The 26,246-nt window shown below is 41.7% G+C and overlaps 1 protein-coding gene across 3 annotated transcripts in view; it reads right to left on the bottom strand.

Moving 5' to 3' along the window:
• Positions 1–25,775, bottom strand: part of spg11 (SPG11 vesicle trafficking associated, spatacsin) — a 71,472-nt gene extending 45,697 nt beyond the window's left edge. For 2 of the 3 annotated variants that reach the window (XM_035790542.1, XM_035790544.1), the window contains exons 1-15: positions 25,335–25,775; positions 24,986–25,173; positions 24,525–24,752; positions 24,143–24,341; positions 23,675–23,812; positions 23,114–23,496; positions 18,470–18,615; positions 18,241–18,373; positions 13,300–13,455; positions 11,749–11,927; positions 11,235–11,411; positions 8,712–8,783; positions 8,343–8,470; positions 7,825–8,000; positions 534–747 (exon numbers count right to left, since the gene is read on the bottom strand). In XM_035790542.1, the coding sequence (XP_035646435.1) occupies positions 534–747; positions 7,825–8,000; positions 8,343–8,470; positions 8,712–8,783; positions 11,235–11,411; positions 11,749–11,927; positions 13,300–13,455; positions 18,241–18,373; positions 18,470–18,615; positions 23,114–23,496; positions 23,675–23,812; positions 24,143–24,341; positions 24,525–24,752; positions 24,986–25,173; positions 25,335–25,564 (2,747 nt within the window). In that variant the 5' untranslated portion in view covers positions 25,565–25,775. The remainder of the gene's footprint in view (positions 1–533; positions 748–7,824; positions 8,001–8,342; positions 8,471–8,711; positions 8,784–11,234; positions 11,412–11,748; positions 11,928–13,299; positions 13,456–18,240; positions 18,374–18,469; positions 18,616–23,113; positions 23,497–23,674; positions 23,813–24,142; positions 24,342–24,524; positions 24,753–24,985; positions 25,174–25,334) is intronic. The other variant, XM_035790543.1, reaches the window with a different exon arrangement.
• Positions 25,776–26,246: the final 471 nt, after the last annotated feature.

Genomic DNA, 26,246 nt, shown 5'->3' with positions numbered 1-26,246 from the left:
TTGTAAAACCTTTGACCAGTAGTGTACATTCTGTACATGTCTTATGATAAACTTGGGCAAATACTTTTTCTAATAACTTCAATACTTTTAGATGATTTCACAAAAAAATCTAAAATTCTAGGGCAAATACTTTTTACTTTTTTCACAAAAAATTATAGTAATGAACCAAGCTTCGGTGTACAGTGCAACACTAGTTGCCTACAAATATCTTAACTCACCATCACTTCGTGTCGACGGAGTTTGTGTCTGGTAAAACATTTTTACATGAATGTGCATCGGGCACAAAGTTTGCCTAAGAATTTGTTCTTAACTGACTTGCCTTGTTAAATAAAGGCTAAATAAAAATAAATACAAAAAAGTGCACTGTACCCAGTATAAGCCACGCCCACTAAGATGTAACCCTGGCGAAGTGCCGTGTTTTTAAGGAGTCTTACGATACCATCCTATTTTACATGCATCCACGAGAGATGAACAGATAGTTAATACTTTACTGTCCTCAAACAGGACAAAGATGATCCCAGAATAGGGTCTACCTGGCCAACATGTAGAGGATGTGGTTCCTCATGTGGGCGCTGCACCGGGTGTTGTTGTTGACCACCTCTGCCGTGAGGGCGGGCCACTGGGGGGCGCTGGAAGGGTCACCATTCTGGGCGGCTAGGCTCTCAATCCACTCGGTGACCCTCCGCTGGTCGTGGTGGGAGGTGAGGTATGACCACAGGACCCCCGGGTCACAGGAACTGACAGCTGCTGGTCAAACATAAACACAGGTTGAAAAGTGTCAATTGCTCATTTAACTGCTCAATACAGTATTGAATTTGAATAAAAACATAATATTTCTTAAATATCACCCTTCCACACTAAAGTTGTAGTTAATGAGCGGAAGATATGAAAGTAATTAGAGACATAAGTGTACAAGCATGTGAAAGTGCAGCGCCGTGTTTCAACTCAGAGACGAGAATGCCAAATCGAGGCAAAGGTAAAAATCTCAAGACTAACTATCTAATTTTAGCAACATTTTGTAATAAATACACTGGCTCCATTTTTTTAATGAACAATTATGTGAACTGTCTTGGGCAAGTTCAGGTTTACACAATACCCGTTACCTAGCGAGCTAGCTGATGATTGCTAGCTTGTAAGCAACATTAGGCTGGCTAGATGGCTACATTAGCTTACTTTGGCTTTTGTAAAAAAAAAAACTGTCTAGCTTGCTAGTTAACTAGCTAGCTAACCTAGATGGTGAGGCTAAGCGTTCTTGATAATGTTTGTTTGTGTCTGTAGGGGAGTACTTCAAGTACCATCTGCCTTGTAGCTACCCTAGCAGCTAGCTGTATTATTTTGGTCTAGCTTTTTGAGAGGTTTCAGAGATGGACTGATTAGCATCCTTTCTCAAATCAAATCTAATTTGCTTGTGCTTCTAGCTCAGACAGAGCAGTAATATCTAACAAATGACACAACATATACCCAATACACACAAATCTAAGTACTGTAGGAATGAATTAAGACTATATACATATGGACAAGCGATGTCAGAGAGTCTGTATAGAATACAGTATATACATATGCAATGAGTAACTCAAGATATGTAAACATTATCAAGTGAATGAGATACCGCAGAATAGTATAGAAAACACTATATACATTTGAGATGAGTAATGACAGATAGGTAAACATTAAGTGACTAAGATACCATAGAATAGTATCGAATACAGTAAATACACATGAGACGAGTAATGCAAGAAAAGTCAACAGTGTGCCAACTTTACTAGGGGGAAAACATTGATCTGTTTGCTGTTAACCTCTGGACAGCAGATGCTTATTAGTAGTAGGCATGTTTATGTAACCTTATTTAGTTCAACCTGCTATGGTGGGGTTTACATTCATTGATATTCACACATTTGCTTTTTTTAGTTAGAATTACTGTCACGTTATTGATGCCAAATTGCAAACCTTAATTTAATCTTTTCTATTCCAGAACCAATGGGTGTCCCTGGGTCTTATTGCCCCTTAACTAGGTAAGCTGTTTCAACCTGGAACAACTGTTCTCCTGCTTTGGTCTGTTTCAGTCATTGCAGAATGTCTTGAAGAGCAAGAGTGTGTGAAGGGTTTTGTCCCAGCCCAGCTTTAACACACGGACTTAAACAATCAACTTAACAAATCATGGCAGTTGGGTAAGATTTGTAATCAGTTATGTGCTGGGCTGGAAGAAAAGCTTACAGACACTCTTGCCATTCAGATCTGGAGCGGTCCAGCTTTTTAAGTAATTATTCTGCACTATGGGCACAAATGGGGAGGGGGGGGTTATTAATGTCCTCCATTTTGTACTTGACCTTTAAAAAATGCAGACCCGAAGACATTCGAGCGGAATTACATTGAGGGACACACTGAGACAACGAGAATGACTGGATATATGATCTTGTCGCTAGAAAGTAGCAACTAACGTCAGCTAGCATAACTTGCTAGCAATGTTCAGTCCAAAGCCAGTCAGCTAATAACTTTAGCTTGCTTGCTATCAACTCAAAATCATCTAACTAATCCAATGTATTTTAAGTTATACATTTCCCAGTCGATTCATTACTACAATGCGGAGCCTTTTGGACCACGTAACTTTTGAAATCCATTTTGGCTATTCTATCAGAAAAAGGACATGTTTTACTGTCAGAAAAATGTATTGGTCAAGCTCAGGCACTTACATTTTTTTAGGTGCATTTTCCAACCAGCGCATAATCCTAACAGGGTGGAACCTAGCTGGGGGAAATGTTGAGTGAGCAAGATTGAGCTAGCATAAATGGTGAAAACCTGAACATGATTTTTACTTCTCTATCAAACATATCAACATTTTGAAATTTGGCTAATTTCTCTATAATTTAGCCTAACAGGGTAGAAATGTAGGAGTGGAACATACAGACTAACAAGATGAAACTCAATGTGAGGGAGATGTGTCGCGCTGCATGAGGCAAATGGTGGTCACACCAGATACTGACTGGTTTTCTGATCCACGCCCCTACTTTTTTGTGACCAACAGATGCATATCTGTATTCCCAGTCATGTGAAATCCATAGATTAGGGCCTAATGAATTCATTTCAATTGACTGATTTCCTTATATGAACTGTAACTCAGCAAAATCTTTGAAAATGTTGCATGTTGCATTTATATTTTGGTTTAAACCGCCCAGCTCTTGGTATAATCTCTTCCATTTCTCAGTATTGGGAGGTGATAACATTTGGAGGTCTTTCTGTGGTTTGGACCAATAGGATTTTTAATGAATTTATTTGCACATTATGGTGGAAAATAAGTATTTGGTCAATAACAAACGTTTATCACAATACTTTGTTATATACCCTTTGTTGGCAATGACAGAGATCAAACGTTTTCTGTAAGTCTTCACAAGGTTTTCACACACTGTTGCTGGTATTTTGGCCCATTCCTCCATGCAGATCTCCTCTAGAGCAGTGATGTTTTGGGGCTGTTGCTGGGCAACACGGACTTTCAACTCCCTTCAAAGATTTTCTATAGGGTTGAGAGCTGGAGACTGGCTAGGCCACTCCAGGACCTTGAAATAATTCTTACGAAGCCACTCCTTTGTTGCCCGGGCGGTGTGTTTGGGATCATTGTCATGCTGAAAGACCCAGCCACGTTTCATCTTCAATGCCCTTGCTGATGGAAGGAGGTTTTAATATATAATAATAATAATAATAATAATAAGGTTTTCACTCAAAATCTCACGATACATGGCCCCATTCATTCTTTCCTTTACACGGATCAGTCATCCTGGTCCCTTTGCAGAAAAACAGCCCCAAAGCATGATGTTTCCACCCCATGCTTCACAGTAGGTATGGTGTTATTTGGATGAAACTCAGCATTCTTTGTCCTCCAAACACAACAAGTTGAGTTTTTACCAAAAAGTTATATTTTGGTTTCATCTGACCATATGACATTCTCCCAATCTTCTTCTGAATCATCCAAATGCTCTCTAGCAAACTTCAGACGGGCCTGGACATGTACTGGCTTAAGCAGGGGGACATGTCTGGCACTGCAGGATTTGAGTCCCTGGCGGCGGAGTGTGTTACTGATGGTATGCTTTGTTACTTTGGTCCCAGCTCTCTGCAGGTCATTCACTAGGTCCCCCCATGTGGTTCTGGGATTTTTGCTCACCGTTCTTGTGATCATTTTGACCCCACGGGGTGAGATCTTGCGTGGAGCCCCAGATCGAGGGAGATTATCAGTGGTCTTGTATGTCTTCCATTTCCTAATAATTGCTCCCACAGTTGATTTCTTCAAACCAAGCTGCTTACCTATTGCAGATTCAGTCTTCCCAGCCTGGTGTAGGTCTACAATTTTGTTTCTGGTGTCCTTTGACAGCTCTTTGGTCTTGGCCATAGTGGAGTTTGGAGTGTGACTGTTTGAGGTTGTGGACAGGTGTCTTTTATACTGATAACAAGTTCAAACAGGTGCCATTAATACAGGTAACGAGTGGAGGACAGAGGAGCCTCTTAAAGAAGAAGTTACAGGTCTGTGAGAGCCAGAAATCTTGCTTGTTTGTAGGTGACCAAATACTTATTTTCCACCATAATTTGCAAATAAATTCATAAATAATCCTACAATGTGATTTTCTGGAATTTTTTCTTCTCATTTTGTCTGTCATAGTTCAAGTGTATCTATGATGAAAATTACAGGCCTCTCTCATCTTTTTAAGTGGGAGAACTTGCACAATTGGTGGCTGACTAAATACTTTTTTGCCCCACAGTATGTCAAATAACCGTCTAAAAACCACCTGAGGGCAAATAAATCCAATTTGACTGTTCAGACAAATCGCAAGGCCAGGAACCACCTAAGAAGATTTCAAACCAGATTTCAAACCACCTACTTATCTAATCAAGGTATAACATTAATCTTTAAAAAAATAAAATTTGACAATACAGAGTAATTCTATCAATTTTAATCACACTTTGTAACACAATACAATGTGAAGAAAACCAAGGTGAATACTTGTGATACCCTAAATTAGGTCTGATATAGTTGCTTTCAGTTGTTTCCCGCTGTTTCAATTGACAGGTGCTCCACTGTCTTGTTGCACACTCTGCTATTATGTTGCTCAATTTGCAGTAGCATGGTAAATTTAGGAGGGAGACAACACCGAATGTTAAACTCAAACTGTTGATAGCTTTCCATACAAAGCAAAAAAAAATGCTGGTTAAATGACAGTATACTCCAATGAGAAGTGATAGGTTTGTATTAAACCTCTGGTAGCAGACTATGGATTTCTGGACAATATTGCATTTTCCATCATCACATCAATTTTTTTTTTTAACATCAATGTTTGGGGGGTGGGGGGGGGGGTGACAGCACGAACAGGACTTATGCCACATTCACAACCTATCAGAGGAACGACTTGTCAACTCGGTACAACAACTTGGGACCATTCACTTGCTAACTAGCTACGTAAACCATACATTAAAAGTACAGCTATTACATTTTGGGATAAATAACATTTTGCTGTTGTCCTTCAAGGAATAATACACCCAAAACCATAAATTCCTATGATTTACAGGGTTAAATAATACTAATATGGGAAAACAATACTTTTTATAATAGAGCTCATCCTAAAAAAATAAAATTAGTTAACATTTTCTACCTCTGGTTTGTTGGCCATTCCAATTGGGGATATGAATGGGGAAAGAATGTTTTGGCATATTTGGCGAAAATAATGTTTGAGGTTAACACGGGCTTAGAAGATCTTATACGTTTTGTTCTATGAGATAACATCAGTCAGTTAACATTACCTTTATGAATTATGAAGCCTTTATCTGCTTGTGTTGATTACTGTACATAAATGCTTTAAAAAAAGGTGATGTTAGCCGATGAAGAGTAGCTCGTAGAACAAAGCATATAAGATCTCCACTGAAAATAATTGTCACTCTTCGGGTCTTTGTAAGTGCGCATTGCCTCTCTCATGTGAGCATGCTCTCTCGCATATATAGCAACCAGCAGGCAGAGACAACAGCTTCAGGCACTTTGAAAACGAGCACAGGCCTCAAACAAAGTTGTTTTTATCCTAATCTACTTCTTGGAAAGATGTCAGTTTGGGCTCAGAATGCTCTGAACACATTCGGGTTGTCATCAGATTTGCCCAAAATGTACAATCGTTACTGTGTGTGGGGGGAAATCTGTAATATTCTGTAAAATCTTATCGCTCTCACACAGCCTCAAGACCCCCAAGCCTATAAGGTGTCTCTGATAATACCAAAGTCAACATCAGCATGTGAAGTAGGTAGCTAACTGTAAAATCTCCAAAACAACCTGCACTATCAATCTAGGAGGTTAATCTTCAATGTTCAATCTACAATGTTCAAACTGCAGGTCGTGTGGCTCTGTGGAGTCTGATGTTGATGTGGCAATGCAACAGCCATGCAGGCACACACACACACACACACACACACACACACACACACACACACACACACACACACACACACACACACACGAATAGGAAATATAGTCGAGACTCTGACAAATTTATAAAGAATGATTTGTAATTGAAATAATAATTGTGTCCTTCAAACTTTCGTCAAATAATCATCCATTTGCAGCAATCCTCCAGCAATTACAGCCTTGCAGACCTTTGGCATTCTAGTTGTCAATTTGTCAAGGTAGTCTGAAGAGATTTCACCCCATGCTTCCTGAAGCACCTCCCACAAGTTGGATTGGCTTGATGGGCACGTCTTAGGTACCATACGGTAAAGCTGCTCCCACAACAACTCAGTAGGGTTGAGATCCGGTGACTGTGCTGGCCACTCCATTATAGACAGAATACCAGCGGACTGCTTCTTCCCTAAATAGTTCTTGCATAGTTTGGAGCTGTGCTTTGGGTCATTGTCCTGTTGTAGGAGGAAATTTGCTCCAATTAAGAGCCGTCCACAGGTTCTGGCATGGCGTTGCAAAATGGAGTGATAGCCTTCCTTCAAGATCCCTTTACCCTGTACAAATCTCCCACTTTACCAACAAAGCAAACCGAGACCATCACATTGCCTCCACCATTAACAATGTCAACACTGTTTTTCTGATCAATTTGATGTTTATTTTAAATGGAGAAAAAAACTTTTCTTTCAAAAACAAGGACATTTCTATGTGACCCCAAACTTTTGAATGGTAGTGTATGTGTTCTAGACAAGTATGCCCACACCATGTAATCAAATCAAATTGTATTGGTCACATACACATATTTAGCAGATGTTATTGCGGGTGAAGTGAAATGCTTGTGCAAAGTTGCTTAGGAGCTAGAAGCAGAGCTGATATAGCGATCGGGAGTGCAGGTATTTTTATTTTTTTATTTTTTATTTTTAAGGCACAACACGATTTAATGATTGCACAGGCAGACCACTTAGAAGTTAAATCATGGTGAAAATAAATGTTTTTTTGTGGCTCAGTTGGTAGAGCATGGCGCTTGTAACGCCAGGGTAGTGGGTTCGATTCCCGGGACCACCCATACGTAGAATGTATGCACACAAGTCGCTTTGGATAAAAGCGTCAGCTAAATGGCATATATTATTTATTATTATATTTACCCACTCATAGAACATAGACGATAACCAAATTGACAGGAGTTTAATTATAGGAGTGGATTTAGTGCAGAAAATGCTGTCATCATATTAATTTCTGTTGTGGGTGAAGTCAGAGTTCAGCATGACGGGAAATGTCGGGGTCCATAGATGATACGAGTTTCCAACTTGTATTTACCACTTGAAAGCTGAATGTTTTTCCAAGTCAGGATCTCCTACTTACAATGACTCATATAGGGTGTGAATGCAGGGTTAAGAGAGTCCTACCCGAGTCTTGTAGGCGTGACAGCAGGATGGCTCGCTGGGTGTTGTGGTCCCAATGTCTGACCCAGTCCAGACGCAGCGAGCTCCACAGTGTCTGTTCTGACTGGGAGCCTCTCTGGTCTACCAGCTCCTCCAGCAGACTCTTAGACCCTGGGTCTGTCTGGGACATCTGAGGAACCCTGAGAAAAAGCAGTACACAGTACCGTATTGCTACATTAAAACAGGAAGTGATTGCCATAGAGCAAGACTAAAGATAAATGATTGAGCAAAAAAATAAATAATAATGTTTACTGCTAACATTTCGTCATTTAAGCAGAGAAAAACAACTACTGGCATTCAGGGCCATGTTCATTAAGGACACAAAAAGGGAGGGACCACCTTCACATGTTTTTTTCTTCTGTTTGGTGACTAAAAGAACACGACCCAGAAGGATACAGTGTCAGAAATCCTGACAGGAGAAAAGCACACGAAGATAAAACTGAAAAACCAAATGCAGTGAACAGTCCCGTTTTATCTCGTACCGTTGTCTGCCCACAGGGTCTGTGCAGCGCGTCTCAGGCACCGCACACAAAGCCTCAATCTGTTTGATGAATTCCACCCTCTGTGTCTCTTCATCAGACAAATAGCTCTGCTTTGACAACTCCTCCACCTGCACACAGTAATTGAAAACCCCCCCAAAATCTTAAAAATCGCCTCTGAGGCTGGCAAAAGGTAATGAGTTCAAAAGGTAATGTTCATAAAGAGATTTTGATAAGGACTATGTTTTTCAACTCAATGCAGTGTACCCGCTTGTCTGGCTGGAGTGAGTTTTTAAAAACAGTCAAATCATCCAAATAATGAAAGTCAATGTTCAATGCGATCGTCACATTTGCTCAAAATGCTGGTCTTACCACAAAGTCCCTTAGGTCCCGGTCATCTGTGTAGAGGCATATGTTATGCAGTTGCTTCTTTACGTTGAAACCCTGAAAACAGAGAATGACGGTGTTTTTCTATCCACAGTACAAACAACAACAAAAACAAGGAGACTCCTGTTTCAGTTGCATGAGAAATTACCATTTAGTCATGGAGGACACACCAACATTCCTGCTGGGTCATGGGGTGTGAGTGAGATGCTAACATCATCCCTGTTTTCAGACTCTGGGCACATTGAATAGCAAAGCTCTGTCTACGTCTTGTGGGTTATGTAAAATAATCATGCAGTGTAACCACTGTCAAGTAATGTTATATGATTGATGAATTGGTTGATTATATTATAGTGTCATGAATCTTCATGATGCCCAGCCCACATGGGCTTATAAGACACCGTATTTGCTGTATCCAAAGAAGAATTATCATACTTATACAGGCACACAAGTACACACATGCTTACATACATACAGTTGCGGCCAAATGTATCGGCACCCTTGAATTAAAAAAAGAAATCCAACATTTCTTCAAAAACAAGATGAAATTGAAAAAAACTTTGGATTTTCAGTTTTATTTAAAAAAAAGAAATAAAGACAAATGGCATGGACAGAATTATTGGCACCCTGGAGCTAGTACAGTACACGTTTTATCTAGTGATGATATAATGTCTTGGTTTGAGACTGATGTCACGTCTATGCTAATATAGTAAAGAAATTGCTAGCTAGCATTCCAACAACTGCAACGATGTATTTGAGAGACAACAAGTGCTCATTGTGCAAATTTATTTACGTTTTCAATAAACTTTGGAAATGAAATATAGTTCACATGTTGCCAACAATGGAAGCCAACCCCGTAGCTGCGCACACGTAGGTTTTGTTGCTAAACAAACAACCAGTTTATAGCCGCTCTTCTTTATTTATGGCATTGAACCCACCTAATTTAATTGCCAGAAGCAGTATCCCAGTTCTCAACAAGATTCTTTGATTTCTTGTCAGGTGACATAGAGTTCTGGATCATAGGTGTTTTGGTCTGGTTATAATTTCTGTAGCTAAGGGTTCAACTTTTTTTTGATCATGTAGACATTGCATGCAACTTGTGTCTAAATATGTTATAGATCAGCTCCCTTAAATATGTCTGAGTTATGTCTGGTATATGTCTGGTAATTGTGAGATTAGTTGAAAAACTTTTTTTAGGGGTTCACAGCAAAGCTGTTGTTATTCTTAGATGAAAAATACATATTTTTGATAAAGTCAAATAACTGAAGCATAGATTGGTACCTTTTTTCTAATTTGGAGCACAGAACTAGAGGCCATGAATAACTTGGTGAAAAAGAATGGCGTGATTGGCCTATAGGTGGCTCTGTTATAAGCAATCTCACTTAAACCCTCCTATTCACCACCCTGTTTGACCTAGAGACTTGAAACTTTGTATGTAAGTGTCTTTTCTAATGCGGACCACATTTCTTAAGGTCTACCAGGAAAGATTCTCCTCCATCTTGGGAAAACATATTCTCATGAAGGATAAGTAACAGGTCCATGGTACATCTCTTAACTTAGTTTGAGAAAAGCCAAGGGATTGGCTAAGAGATGGCTAAGTTGACAAATCCAAATAGGATTTTACGTGTCAATTTAAACTACTGGAAATCCACTCCACGGTGGCCTATCAACTTGAAACTTGTCATCGCTATCATCGACATCCCTAAGATGAAGCCCACTGAATTTTGTATTGATATCTAAAAAAACAAGGAAACTACTAATAACTAATTACTGCATATGTAACGCTAATGCTAAAAATGATCTGCAATCATCTTCTCCTCATGAACCGTTCATCAGATTCACTTCACATGTTGTATTTAAACTTATGATTGCACATAAAGGAAGATTGTTCCTACATGATAGAGTGCTTGCTTTGCTATTCAACTGATATTGTGTCCTTTCTATCATCCTCTGAACCCCGTTCATTGCTGCTCGCTGCTATATTGTTTATTTAGTTTTATCTTATATTGTTACCATTGTTCATCATTGTCTAACTACGAATATAAAGATTACCCCAGAGGTAATACTTGGTGGAAGCCCTTTTGGCAGCCATTACAGCTGTGAATCATTTAGAATAAGATTCTACCAACTTTGAACAACTCTAAGGGCAACCAACAGTGGGGTCTGAAAAAAAAAATTACTGTATAAAATAAATTCAAATACTGGGCTATTATATTGTATGCTACATTTTTTTGGGAAATGCAATTATTTTATACTACTACAATTGCTCAGAGAAAGAGATTTTGTTAAACAAGTAATTTTTTTTCTCTCAAAAAGGTAGAAGACAACATTATTGACACCCGAGTTTTCAATACCCTTCGATACCTCACCTTGTGAGGATAACGACAATGAGCCTTTTTCTAAAAGGTTTTATGGAGTTGGAGAACGCATCCGGAGGGATCTTAGACCATTCCTCCATACAGAATCCTTCCAGACTTAGTGAAAACAAACCGAACATAGCCATAGTCTCACCATGTTCCTGAGCAGTGCTGTGGCCTGCTCCAGGTCTTTGTGTGTGAGGCAGTTGAAGGCCAGACGCAGCCCCGTACTCCTCAACTCCTCCAGTCGCTGATCTGGCCTGTTCTGGCTCCTCAGGTAGGCCTGGGCCCGGGGAATCTGCTTGGTCAGCACTGCCCGCTCGACCACCTCCTTGACGCACACACAGTATCAGAAATCGGATATCTGGTCATTACTGTAGATAATTATTTAATGAAAGCCAAATTGGGGAGAACCATTCTGGTGCAAAATGGCTGTTGTGGATGAGAAGAGTTACCCTAGCACAAGGTCAAGCGCTTTGAGGCCTATGGTTAAAAAGTGTGACATAAATTCAAGCCATTATCATGATTATCCATCTAGGATGTCGCTGAGGATTCATGCCCACTCTGCATCTTGTGTGTGTGTGCGTGATTGTGACAGCAAATCAATTAATTTGAGTGGAAGAATCGACAATAAAGTAGCTATTCTGAAAGCTTCACTGTGTTTTTACCTCAGAAGAGAGGGAACTCCAGTCATCATTCTCCACCTCCTCAGGTACAGGTATGGGGGATGGGACAAGGGTGGAAGTGTCGCCACCTGTTGGCCAGGGAAACCTCTTCATGAAGGTACGCAGATCCGAGACGTAACTATCCAAGATCTCCACACACTCCTGCAGGTTCTCATCCAGCTCTGTGAAGAAAGAAATTAGAGAATAGGGAGAAACCTCTGTGTTATTGAAAGTTTGAAACACCCACCATCATCAGACCTTATCATGATTCAACATAGACCATACAAACTCAAGTTTGGTCCTGATCTCCTAACAACATCAGTACAAATCCCTGACGAAGGCCTATTGAGACTGAAATATAAGATTGGTACATTTATGGAGCATTAAGGTCACCAGTGTGTTGTAGTTTCTATTTCTATAGACTTTTCTACACTGAACAAAAATATAAACGCAACATGTAAAGTATTAGTCCCATGTCTCATGAGCTGCAATAAAAGATCCAAAAAATGTGAAGTTTTGCCACACAACACAATGCCACAGATGTCTCAAGTTCTGAGGGAGCATGCAATTGGCTTGCTGACTGCAGGAACGTCCATCAGAGCTGTAGCCAGAGAATTGAATGTTCACTTCTCTACCATATGCCACCTTCAATGTCGTTTTAAAGAATTTGGCAATACGTCCAACCGTCCTCACAACCACAGACCACGTGTAACCACACCAGCCCAGGACCTCCACATCTGGGTTTCTTCACCTGCATAATCGTCTGAGACCAGCCACCCGGAGAGCTGATGAAACTGAGGAGTATTTATGTCTGTAATAATGCCCTTTTGTTGGTAAAAAACCTATTCTGATTGGCTGGGCTCCCAAGTGGGTGGGCCTATGCCCTCCCGGGCTCACCCACAGCTGCGCCCCTGCCCTGTCATGTGAAATCCATAGATTAAGGCCTAATGAATTAATTTCAATTCACTGTTTGCATGTGGAAGCAAACAAAATTCTAATGTCAACTAGATTTTTTTGTTATACAGTTTGCAACTAAGCAGATTGATGCATTCTCCTGCAGATGTTTTCGTGCCAGCCATGGCTGATTGCTTGAGATAGCAGTATTTTTTTTATTTTAAAGTGAGTGGATTTCAAATTTTATTGATTTCATTTCAGAGGTGAGAAACAGAGTGGGAAATGGATCAGGCATAGTAGAGTAGTGTGAAGGGTTTGAACCCCAGTCTCCAGAGTTGTAGTACATGAGCCTAGAGCCGGGAGGGTTACCACTCAACCATGACTCTGCTCAGTGAGGCAGCACTCCTAATGCATCATGCTTACAGCAACTGGATTCTGTAGCTAAGCAGGTTGATGCAGTGTCCCCTCAAATCTGAAAGGGATTGTTCACGGTTTTTAAATGTTTTTTAAAATGTACATGTGGGCATTTTATCCAAAATGTTTTTTGAAAGTTTGTTAGCAACCTCCAGAATCTACTGGCGTGTGTAGCAATGAACATGGGTTTAACCTTCAAGCAGTGCATGCAAAAGCATGGGGAACGCGGCGAGATAAGTGTCTTACCCTCTGTGGCGGAGAGGACAGCCCTGACTTGTGTGTTGAGGAAGGCCAGGGTGATGCTGAGCAGCTGTTCTGAAAATTGTCGGCTCTGGGCCTCAGTATGATTGTCTCTGATGGCACAACGCAGAAGGTCCAGAGCCGGACACAGATCCTGGACATCTACAGGAACAGAGAAACACTCATATTGTCATATCTGCAGTAGGATGAAGTTGCTTCCAGAAGCTGATCTTTATTCAGTTGTGCATGTTCCCCACTAATGGTTAAGGTTAGGATTGGGGGAGTGGAAGCTGATCCTAGATCTGTACCTAGGTCATATGTGTAGGGGAAAATTTTGCCATTGTAATGGCTGTGTTTGCTACAGTTCTATTCATTACATTCTGGTAATTACACTGTCCTACCCATTGAAGGGACCCATAAATGTATTTCTTTACATATACACTCCATAAATATTAATTTGAAGCTCATAATACACTACAGAGGTTGAACATATTTATTCTAGTCAGTATGAGAAAACATCAACCACACACACATACACAAACAAATTAAAGGCATGGGAGCGCATGCACACAATTTCAATTACTAGGCTGTGATGAGACTACAGTGAGACATCATGTGAGAAGGCAATTACTATTAGGAGTGGTAATTCTAGCTGACATCGCATGAGGTATCTTACGGTATAGTCCCTTCCCTTTCTCTCTCACACAAACTGTATGCTCACAGTTAGGGCTGGGCGATAGGGCCAAAATATCATATCATGGTATTTTTCAAATTGTTGATGATATTTTATGTTTTTGATTAGAGAATAGGGAGAAACCTCTGTGTTATTGAAAGTTTGAAACACCCATCAGACCTAATCATGATTCAACATAGACCATACAAACAAGTTTGGTCCTGATCTCCTAATAACATCAGTAGAAATCCCTGATGAAGGCCTATTGAGACTGAAATATAAGATCTGTTACATTTTTGGAGCATTAAGCTCACCAGTGTGCTGGAGTTTCTATTTCTACAGACTTTAAAATAAATGTTCTACATTTCCTTTATGAGTAGTTTGTGACCCAAGGGTGGCAACACATATATTCTAAATTATTTTAAATGAGTCTTTCCCAATTGTGATTGTTTTATAATGTTCAATTCAACTTTAACCTAAAATAGTTTCCTGCACTCATTTGAGATCATTTCCACACTGCCACAATATGGGCAAAAATACTAGGCCTTATTTTTAACCAAATGCTTCAATTGCGATTTAGATCGGTGAACTTTTCGAATCATGGAAATAGAATGTTTATTATAATTCTATAGTTAGAATATAAATAATAGTGGGCACTTTGAATACAGTGCTTAACATGACAACGAATGAAAATGACATGGGCAAGTTATTGTGACAGGGTAGGAACCAAAGTGATGTTCAGTGTTTCCTAGGGAACCCTATAATCTCTGGCTATATTACATTTTTATTCATATAGCCAACATATTCATGCTTCGCCTATTCCTTTTTTATTTATGAAGATACTGTTGCACAAAAAAACATGCTGATTTAAGCCTCCACCAGTACTGGGATCAGGCTGTATTAGCTAGCTACGTTTGCTCTGACTCAGTACTTGTAATAGCTCGTTGACTAGCCAGCTAACTAGCAATTAGCATTAGTGGTTAACAAGATTTAGCTTAACTTGCTAAGAAATTACATACTAGCTGTTTGCAGATGTAAGAAGCACAAACTAATATTGTAATTATAGAATGCTTGTGGATTTATATTAAGATCAAAGTGGAAACAACATTGTTGTCATCAACATTGTTGCATGTGCTGCATTGACCATGCAGACTGAACGAAAGTGTCTCGTGGTCAAGCAATAACAAATGCTCTCCTTGAGTGACGGGGTGGGACCAGGTCTGTGTGGAAAGCGGCATGGAGAGAGAGAGTGATGACTCAAGTAGCAAAGTAAATTATAAAAATAGATGTTACACACGGCGGATCACATTTAACAAGCCAAACATTAAAAATACCGTTATAGAAGGTACAGTAAAAACCCAAACCGGTCCGTGCATAAATACCGGTGTATAGTAAAATACGGTATACAGCCCGGAACAACATACTAGTACACACACATACAGGAACGCAGACACATTTAAAATACATATTTGTGTGTGTGTGTGTTTGTGATATTTATTTAATGTATGTAGTTCTGTCTTTGAGCTGGTCTTGTTTATACATTTTTTGTATTATGTCATGTTTTATGTTGTGTGGACCCCAGGAAGAGTGGGTGCTGCTAATGGGGATCCTGATAAAATACCAAATACTTGTTCCTTTCTGTTTGTCAGCCACTCCCAGTGGGCTAGATTAAGGGGCTCCAAAGCTTTACCTACTATACAACGATCCAAGCAGGACTCAGGAGGCAAGGCTGAGCGTAGCCTAGTGGTTAGAGCGTTGGACTAGTAACCGATAGGTTGCAAGTTCAAACCCCCGAGCTGACAAGGTACAAATCTGTCGTTCTGCCCCTGAACAGGCAGTTAACCCACTGTTCCTAGGCCGACATTGAAAATAAGAATTTGTTCTTAACTGACTTGCCTGGTTACATAAAGGTAAAAAAATAAAAACCAACAGACTGTCGGCCCAATAGCTCCAATGTGTCAATCAATGCACAATATGAATCATTACCGTCGTAACTCTCCCCGTTCGTGTGTCTGTGTTCCCCCAAGCATTTAATTGTCATGCATGGTATAGGATTAGCAGATTACTTGCATTTACAACCTAGAGTGTCCATTACATTGTAGCTTTCAATGTATGCCTTATTTTCAGCCTGATTTATAACTCAGTAAAGTGTATTGACCTTGCAACACAATACTACATTACATAAACACGACAAATGGATGAAAGGTGTCACTTGAACTGTACACTATTTGCAAAATGCAAAATTTGAAAAGGTACAGTTGAAGTCGGAAGTTTACAAACACATTTAAACTCAGTTTTCACAATTCCTGACATTTAATCCTAGTAACAATTCCCTGTCTTAGGTCAGTTTTGATCACCACTTTATTTAATAATGTGAAATGTCAGAATAATAGTAGAGAGAATGATTTATTTCAGCTTTAATTTCTTTCATCACATTCCCAGTGGGTCAGAAGTGTACATATACTCAATTAGTATTTGGTAGCATTGCCTTTAAAATTGCTTAACTTGGGTCAATCTTTTCAGGTAGCCTTCCACAAGCTTCCCACAATAAGTTGGGTGAACTTTGGCCCATTCCTCCTGACAGAGCTGGTGTAACGGAGTCAGGTTTGTAGGCCTCCTTGCTCGCACACACTTCTTCAGTTCTGCCCACAAATTTTCTATAGGATTGAGGTCAGGGCTTTGTGATGATCATTCCAATACCTTGACTTTGTTGTCCTTAAACCATTTTGCCACATGTTTGGAAATATGCTTGGGGTCATTGCTCATTTGGAAGACCCATTTGCGACCAAGCTTTAACTTCCTGACTGATGTCTTGAGATGCTGCTTCAATATATCCTCAGAATTGTCCTTTCTCGTGATGCCATCTATTTTCTGAAGTGTACCAGTCCCTCCTGCAGCAAAGCACCCCCACAACATGATACTGCCAACCTGTGCTTCACAGTTGGGATGGTGTTCTTCAGCTTGCAAGCCTCCCCCTTATTCCACCAAACAATGGTTATTAGGGCCAAACAATTATATTTTTGTTTCATCAGACCAAAGGACATTTCTTCAAAAAGTACAATCTTTGTCCTCTTTTTTATGGCGGATTTGGAGCAGAGGCTTCATCCTTGCTGAGCGGCCTTTAAGGTTATAGGACTCGTTTTACTGTGGATATAGATACTTTTGTACCTGTTTCCTCCAGCATCTTAACAAGGTCCTTTGCTGTTGTTCTGGGATTGATTTGCACTTTTTGCACCAAAGTACGTTCATTTCTAGGAGACAGAACGAGTCTCCTTCCTGAGTGGTATGACAGCTGCGTGGTACCATTGTGTTTATACTCTCATCACTCACTAGCGACTCTTGTGGTGGGCCGGGCGCAGTGCACGCTGACCAGGTCGCCAGATGTACGGTGTTTCCTCAGACACGCTGGCTGGCTTCCGGGTTGGATGTGCATTGTGTCAAAAAGCAGTGTGGCTTGGTTGGGTTGTGTTTCGGAGGACGCATGGCTCTCGACTTTCGCCTCTCCCGAGTCCGTACGGGAGTTGCAGCGATGAGAAAAGACTAACTACTACCAATTGGATACCTCAAAATCGGGGAGAAAAAAAGTTGTAAAATGTATTTTTTTTAAAGTGTATGTAAACTTCTGACCCACTGGAATTGTACAGTGAATTATAAGTGAAATAATCTGTCTGTAAAGAATTGCTTGTGTCATGCACAAAGTAGATGTCCTAACCGACTTGCCAAAACTATAGTTTTTTTGTGGAGTGGTTGAAAAATTAGTTTTAATGACTCCAACCTAAGTGAGTGAATAATTATTGAAAAATAAACAAACATCAATTGCACATTGAAATTCATAAAGCATGTAATGAAATCTTAAAGACGCCTGGGCCACTGATAATCCCTTAAAATAACAGGGAGGTGGCGCCCCTGCACAAAGACATAAAATAGTGTAGCATCAACATCATGGTCCAAACATACCAAGACAGTCGTGAAGAGGGTACGACAACACATTTTCCCCCTCAGGAGACTGAAAAGATTTGGCCTGGGTCCCCAGATCTTCCAAAAGTTCTACAGACTATTTACATTGACCCCACCCTGTTCTAACACTGCTGTTACTCGCTGTTATTCATCTTATCATCTATACATAGTCACTTCACCCCTACCTACATATAGCCTTGTTATGGTTATGCAATTCTACTGTGTTTTTATTTTTTACTTAATTTAAATACTAAGTATTTATATTAGGATTCTAGGGCTTTATGTGATTAATATGAAATTGATTGGAAAGGCCTTACTCTTCAGCTGGCTCTGGGTTGAGATGGCAGCTGATTGGTCAGGTAGAATATACCCAGAGGGTGGAGTCAGGACATTCTTTTTGCTCTTCAGGAAGAAGTCCACTGTGTCCAACTGGTGGTTCTTTAGACCAGCCTACAAATACAAGACAAAGGCATGTGTCGTTCAGTACGTACTGTTGTGAAATTAAGCAAACCATTTAGCCAACTGAATGGGCCCCAGGCCTCCTACCTGCAAGGCGTGAATGGGGATGGCGCAGCGGCCCCATTCATTAAGGTGGCACAGAGAGTCCACTGTGCCAGCACTGCCAAATACCATTAGTCTGTTGAGCAGCTCCTCCTGTGACACAGCAAATAGCAACAGGGACAGGCCTGACGCTGCAACACACAAGAGCTACACTCAACATCCATACACACATGAATAACAAAAACATACAGTGCCTAGTGAAAGTCTACTCACAATTTTTACAGAAGAAAAGTGTGCAAGTGGTATCTAAAAAAGTATTGCATTTTATTTTTTTCTTACCGATCTACACAACCTAATCCACATTTTGAAAGTGAAAGAATATGATAGAACATTTCCCAAATTATTAAAAAAGACAACAAAAAATGATATAATAATAATAATTGCATATGTCTTCACAACCCAGAGGTAATACTGGGTAGAAGCACGTTTGGAAGCCATTACAGCTGTGAATCAGATTACAGCTTAGAATAAGATCCAACCAACTTTGCACAACTCTAAGGGCAACCTACAGTGGGGTCTAAAATGACTGACACCCTTGATAAAGATGAGCAAAAATGACTGTATAAAATAAATAAAAATACTGAGCTATATTTTACACACACAAAAAAAAAATGAAATTATATTATTTTATTCTACCAGTAAAACAATTGCTCAGAGAAAGATATTTTAGTTTAACAATACCTCACCTAGCGAGGAGAAAGGCACTGAGCCTTACTCTCCATTGTTTTATGAGTTGGAGAACTCATGTGGAAGGATCTTAGACGATTCCTCCATACAGAATCCTTCCAGATCATTGATATCCTTAGTCTGTGCTTATGGACTGCCCTTTTTCATTCAAACTGCAGGTTTTCAAGTCCGGAGACTGAGATGGCCATTGCAAAATGTTGATTTTTCTGGCCAATTAATCATTTATTTGTAGATTTTGATGTATGCTTGGGGTTATTGTCTTGTTAGAAGATCCATTTACAGCCAAGTTTCAGCCTCCTGGCAGAGGTAACCAGGTTTTTGGCTAAAATCTCCTGGTACTGGGAAAAAGTTTGCCGTTGACCTTAACAATAGCCCCAGGACCTGTGGAAACAAAATAGCCCCATAACATCAAAGATCCACCATCAAAATGGCAACTGCAGGATTCCGACAAAAAACCTGCAGCAACCTGTAAACGGTGTACTCGCGCGCTGCCGTAGCCCAAGGTTCAAACCCAGAGAAAACTGTGGTAACTCTGATAAAACGCACTATGCACGCTGCTGCGCACCAAGGCAGACCAAGGCTCAAATCAGGGAAACCAGGACAAAAGGCTGTCTAACATCGACCACAGCGGCCCAAGTCTACAAGCCCCACCTTGGCAAGAACAACACTTACCTTGGGACCCTGAAAAGTCAGATCTCATACAAGGAACCGCAAGTCCAAAACAACAGGGCACCTGCTGTGACTTGATAATGCGTGCCACTTCATTGACGAACCACGGCAGCCCAAGGCTCAAACCCACAGGGAAACTGTGGTAACCCGGATAAATGCGCCATCTATGAACTGCCGGACATCCACTCCCGGAACCAGCCATAAGAACACTATGAGCCACACCGGAAGCAGTTACATCCAATCAATACAATTTCACAAAAGGTATGTGGGGGAACCCCAACTCGCTGCAGCACAAATATCACCAATCTTCATGCCCATGAACAATGCCCAAGAAGCCACCACACACCAGGAAGATAGCCTCCACAATCCAACAAGACAGACACTGCTTAGAAAGCACCCTATCCCGAGCTGGATTAGCGAAACAGACAAAAAAAGCTGGTCACAATACGGATATCCTTGTTCCTATCCATATAGGATACAGGCCATGCTGCCTTCGTGGTTCACTGGAAACAAACGGTGGGGGTGAGAAAGAGACTGCTCAAAAGCCAGCTACCCCCCTCATAGGCATAACCTTGAGAGCAACTGGATTAGGATGTAGTTTCACTTTGCCAGGTGCAAACTTCAAACAGGAAGTGCGTGGAGATGCCCAACGCGTTTTGCCGACACCATGAGCAGTGCACATTTCTAGGAAAGAAACTTCAGGTCCACAGACTCCAACGGTTCAAACGGAGGCTCACACAGAGCGTCCAGGACCAACGCCAGGTCCCGGGTCGGTGCTATAGGCTTAGACCCTGGTCCGAGCCAATGTACGCCTTTCAGGAACCGCACCAACAGAGGATGAGACTCTGGGGTCGAGCCGTCCATCCGTACATGACACGCCCCGAAATGGCTGCCATATAAAACTTCAATGTGGAAAAAAGAAAGGCTCTGCTCAAAAAGCTATTGCAAGAACATCAAAATGTCAACCAAAGAGCTCTGAAAAGGAGAGACTCCCTCAACCTACGGGTCCCCGGCCAACAGGTGGATGATCTCCAGGAACCAGGGTTGTCATTTTGTTTTCATATCCACCACTTTTGAAAACCGTGTGTCTGGACATGAGGAAGGAACTGCGCGTTCTGATTCCCGGCCCAAGGAACATCTGAGCTAGGACTAGCCCCCTTGTTATACTCTGTAGTTAAGTAACTCGCCGCTAAATCAGCAAGATCTTTAAACTGGGTTAAGTAACGCTTCACCGCTGCAGGGACAAGAAATACCTTCCCCAAATCTGGAGGAACTCTGCTGCAGGGGAGAAAAACGCCAAAGGCACATTCACCGCCAATGTTTCACTCTCCCCCGCCGAATCCAAAGCAAGGGCTTCGGGCTGATTGTCAGCCAATTCATATACTCTGAAAACTATCCAGAGCCAATCAAGGATAGTAAACTCAGCAAAAAAAGAAACATCCCTTTTTCAGGACCCTGTCTTTCAAAGATAATTCGTAAAAATCCAAATAACTTCACAGATCTTCATTGTCAATGTTTAAACACGGTTTACCATGCTTTTTCAATGAACCATAAACAATTAATGTACATGCACCTGTGGAATGGTCGTTAAGACACGAAGAGCTTACAGACAGTAGGCAATTAAGGTCACAGTAATGACAACTTAGGAAACTAAGAGGCCTTTCTACTGACTCTGAAAAACACCAAAAGAAAGATGCCCAGGGTCCCTGCTCAACTGCGTGAACGTGCCTTAGGAATGCTGCAAGGAGGCATGAGGACTGCAGACGTGGCCAGGGCAATAAATCTCAATGTCCATACTGTGAGCAACCTAAGACAGCACTACAGGGAGAAAGGACGGACAGCTGATCGTCCTCGCAGTGGCAGACCACGTATAACAACACTTGCAGAAGATCGGTACATTCAAACATCCCACATGCGGGACAGGTACAGGATGGCAACAACAACTGCCGAGTTACACCAGGAACACACAATCCCTCAATCAGTGCTCAGACTGTCCGCAATAGGCTGAGAGAGGATGGACTGAGGGCTTGTAAGCCTGTTGTAAGGCAGGTCGTCACCAGACATCACCGGCAACAAAGTCGCCTATGGGCACAAACCCACCGTCACTGGACCAGACAGGACTGGCAAAAAGTGCTCTTCACTGACGAGTTGTGGTTTTGTCTCACCAGGGGTGATGGTCAGATTCGTGTTTATCGTCGAAGGAATGAGCGTTACACCGAGGCCTGTACTCTGGAGCGGGATCGATTTGGAGGTGGAGGGTCCGTCATGGTCTGGGGAGGTGTGTCACAGCATCATCGGACTGAGCTTGTTGTCATTGCAGGCAAACTCAACGCTGTGCGTTACAGGGAAGACATCCTCCTCCCTCATGTGGTACCCTTCCTGCAGGCTCATCCTGAAATGTTCCTGGTTTCATCAACTGTGCAACCGTATCAACTGCATGTCTGTCATTTGCCATTATACACCAGTGCCTGTGGAGTTATTTTAGGATATCAGACATGACAATAATACATGCTAATAGCTAAATAGTTAACTAGTGAGACAGCCAATTCAAAACATAGTGTAGTTTGGCTGGTAATCTTGCTAGTTTGTTGTATGTCATTATTTTATCTTCTGCGCAAATGTCTCTTTTGCTCCTTTGGCAGCAACCCAATGCCACATGCAGGTGATGCACACAACATTCATTTTCCAGGATTTTAATTCTGAAAAAAATGTGCTATAAATGGGCTCACTAACTTGCAATGAATATCAACAAATGTGTATACTCCACTACGCACGCTTTGATCACGAAAACATAATCTTCTGACTGCATGATTGAATCACCGCTCGTCCCTGTCAATGCAGGCCTACAATATTATAGTCCGATGCGCTCTGCAGAAATTTGGAGGACAGTGTGCAACACATTGCGTGGTTGTAAGATGTTTTTTTTACTTCTTCGTCCAATCTAACAACTTTAATCAATGTTCTTCTTGTCCGACCCATGGTTTTCTTGTCTGACCCATCTGTCTTCTTGTCTGACCCATCTATCTTCTTGTCTGACCCATGGTTTTATACTTGTCCTGGCAAGCGGATAGTACGTTATACTGATCAACAAACTGAAAAGTTACCTTTTTTTTCGTCAAAATTGATCTAGCTCAGTAAATTTGGTTGGGAATCATTGATGGACAACAATATTCAAACCTTGTCTCTGATTTTCAAGCAGATTTGAGTCATGGCTGAGACTGGACCACTCAGGAACACTAAACACCTCTCATATGTGTGCAGTAGCAGACTCACTCTTCAGAAGCAGGCTGAGCTGCTCCTCTGCGGTACGCTGGATAGGCACGGTGGGCGAGGTGGGCCGGTGGTAGGTAACACTCTGGGACTGCAGATCCCAGAAGGCCACAGTTGTCTCGCTGTTGCCAGGGGAGACAAAGGTCAACACAGTGGAGAATTCAGAGACAGAGAGCAGCACTGGGGCAGTTGTGTCAGGCACAGAGAATTGCATGGTGGCTCCCCCTGATGGGACTCTGCTCTGGGAGAGCTTGGCAGCGATAGCTGCCCGCCCACACTCGATGTGGGGGAAATCCTTAAACCAAGGAGCCCCAAGAGTCTGAGGAGAAGAGGGAGGGGTAGCCTTGGCCTTGTTGTACAGAGAAGTCAGCCTAGCTTCCCAGGACCTGGAGATAACGGGAAGGGGGAGAGGGGAAAACAAATCATTATTTTCCTCATTTAACTTTCAGGGCATTAAAGATAAAAACAAAAAATGGTATGCAATACACTCCCCTTTAACTAAAATGCAATGTACAACACTGACAGATAATTATATTCTGTTCTATTCTATGCTCTTCCTCTTACCGGTCAGTGCTGAAGGAGGTGCCCAGCACAGTGTGGCTGTAGATGGAGCTGGAGAGGCTGTCCTCGTCACAGGGACCCTGGGGCCTGAGGGGAGGGCGACTGGGGACCACTCGACACATCAGATGCTCTGGGTACATCCTACCAGGACGGCAGAAAAAATCCACAACAACTTCTGTCAATTAAAGGAAGAAGGGGCTCATAGGAAACCCTTCTCAATTTGCCTTTCCTTGATGGCTCGTGTCCTCTCTCCTTGCCTCCTTCTAAAAACGCATTGAAGGAAAAGGTACCAAGGGCGGAACCAAGGATGTTATCCTTGAATGCTTTTGGGAAAGAGCCAAAGAAAAGGGAAGCAAGGAATCAAGAAAATACCAATTGTGAGACATCCAGGTGGACTGAACAGATTGAATCACAAGTAAACCATCTTGGCGCGTCTCAGTGATAGTTCTTCCCTGTTTACTGCCGAAATACCTGAAATAGTGGTTGAGGTCGACAGCAAAGGCAGTGTTAGACTGAGTGGCAGCAACAGCAGTACCCAGGTCAGGAGACACCTGGAGGAGACAGAAGGAGTCCAGGTAGGGGGCCGGCTCATCTTCCCCCAGCCCAGCAGTGTGGTACGAGGGCAGGTCTACACTGGCCAGCTTCCTCCCCTCAGCACTGTCAAACACATCTGGAGCACTCTGTTAAAGATAGAGCAGTATACTGAAAGACAATCAGGATCAGAGTAAGATACTACGACTTAGTTGTGAGAGATGCCTGTAGACTCCTATGGCAGTTATGGCTAGACACCATAGAAGTCTGCACAGCCCTGTGTCTCAGGGCTAACTACTACACATGAAATTGCTAAGGATACATATGACTCCAGTTTTGGTCAACACAAAGAGTATGCCTCTGCAGAGCTGGTAGTCAGTGCATGTGTCCAGGGGGGCCTTTGGGGGCAGAACGATGCTGCAGCAGGACAGGGTCTCCGGTTCAGCCCCCTGCTGCCACTGCAGCTGCACCACAACACTGGAGTTGAGCAGGAGAAAGCTTCTGGCATCCACAAAGGACAGCAACCTCAAGGACACCACCTCAGCCACACCTGCAGAATCAAAATGCAAGCAGTGCAGTTGAGTATAGGTTACGAATTCATATGGATAGATTAAAGTTAGAATGTATGTAAAATAACACTCAAAGCAATGAAAATAACAATGAGTACAACATCAGGCACAACTGCTAATTCTGTGTACCCTAATGTGGTCTCTAAAACAAATATAATCCACTACTTTCAATCTGAATTAAACTGATAATGATAAAGACATTGGCGTCACGTACTCGGGGCTTTCTCCTTGACCAGCTGCAGTAGCTTCTCTGCTGTGAACTCAGAGGCAGAGACAAGAGGGCCAGAGGTAGGGCCCTCTGCTTCCAGTTCATACAGTGTCAGCTCGCACTCAGAGCTCACAGCCAGAAGTCTAGGGTTGCCACGGGCTCCATTGTAAACTGTCACCTCCTCCCAGGCAAAGCTACAGACAACGAGGAATTCATTCAATTAGATAACTTTTTAAAGATATAGCACGCACCCTCGCACAGACAGACAGACACGAGATGTGTGAACCAATCCCGTCCTCAATGTGGAAACAAATGCATATGGCAGTTTACATTTCTTTTAGCTCACTTTACTCACTCTGTATATGTGCCATCCACCGTTCTCCCCGGTGCCTTGCTCTCTGAAATGTCGCCGACTGTCAGCACCCCAGCACCACTCAAGCAGCAGAGCAAGGAACAGCCTTGGGCCATTTTAGCTTTTGCTGTGTCCACAACATTTTCACAGAGGTTGCTCTCCGGGATGAGAGCGACTTCTAATGCACAGTTATCTCGAGTTTCAGATCTGTGCAACATATTTATCATAATCATGTCGAATTTGTTGCAGATGCCTTACAACTGATACGATCTCATATGTAATTTAGCTATTTACAGTTGTATATACTCAGCTGTCGTCAAATGAGAGAACAATTAAAATAGAATTTGGACATTATCGTTTTCTTTTTCGTGGATGTGTGTTCCTCTTTCACGTAAACATTCTTACCTACATCCTGACACAAATCACATGACATGCGTTCTCTGTATCAGCTGATTAACTATTGCCCAATAGGAAAACGAAAAAATATATACATAAAAGACAGTAATAATCAAGCAAGGATAGCACTCATATATTTTTCTCCAGAGGCATTACAAGGAATCCTGTCGATGAATGCTCCTTGCTCACAGCCACCTGAGCCTGTGTGGTGGTGTGCTTTGAACTGTGACTGAAGTAGTGTGATGATTGTTTAATTTGTTTTTTATATGTCTGCAATGGAATATGTTTTTTTCCCCCCAATACCCCATACAGTAGGTGTAGTCTTCCATAAAACTTAAAAGAAAAGCAGAAGCAAGGATAGCATCACTGTTGAAACCTTGACATTTTACACCATAAATTGCCGTTTAAAGGCAAATTATTGAAAATATTAATGAATTAATGAATACACCAAATAATAATTCCTAAATTATTATGCATGCAGAACAGAACTTGTATAGATCTTGCAGCGTTTGCTTTCGA

Source organism: Oncorhynchus keta, chromosome 17 (assembly GCF_023373465.1).
Source record: "Oncorhynchus keta strain PuntledgeMale-10-30-2019 chromosome 17, Oket_V2, whole genome shotgun sequence".
In the NCBI taxonomy this organism is placed as follows: domain Eukaryota; kingdom Metazoa; phylum Chordata; class Actinopteri; order Salmoniformes; family Salmonidae; genus Oncorhynchus; species Oncorhynchus keta.
Note: the sequence above shows the minus strand (reverse complement) of the source record. Positions and strands in the feature narration are given on the sequence as shown.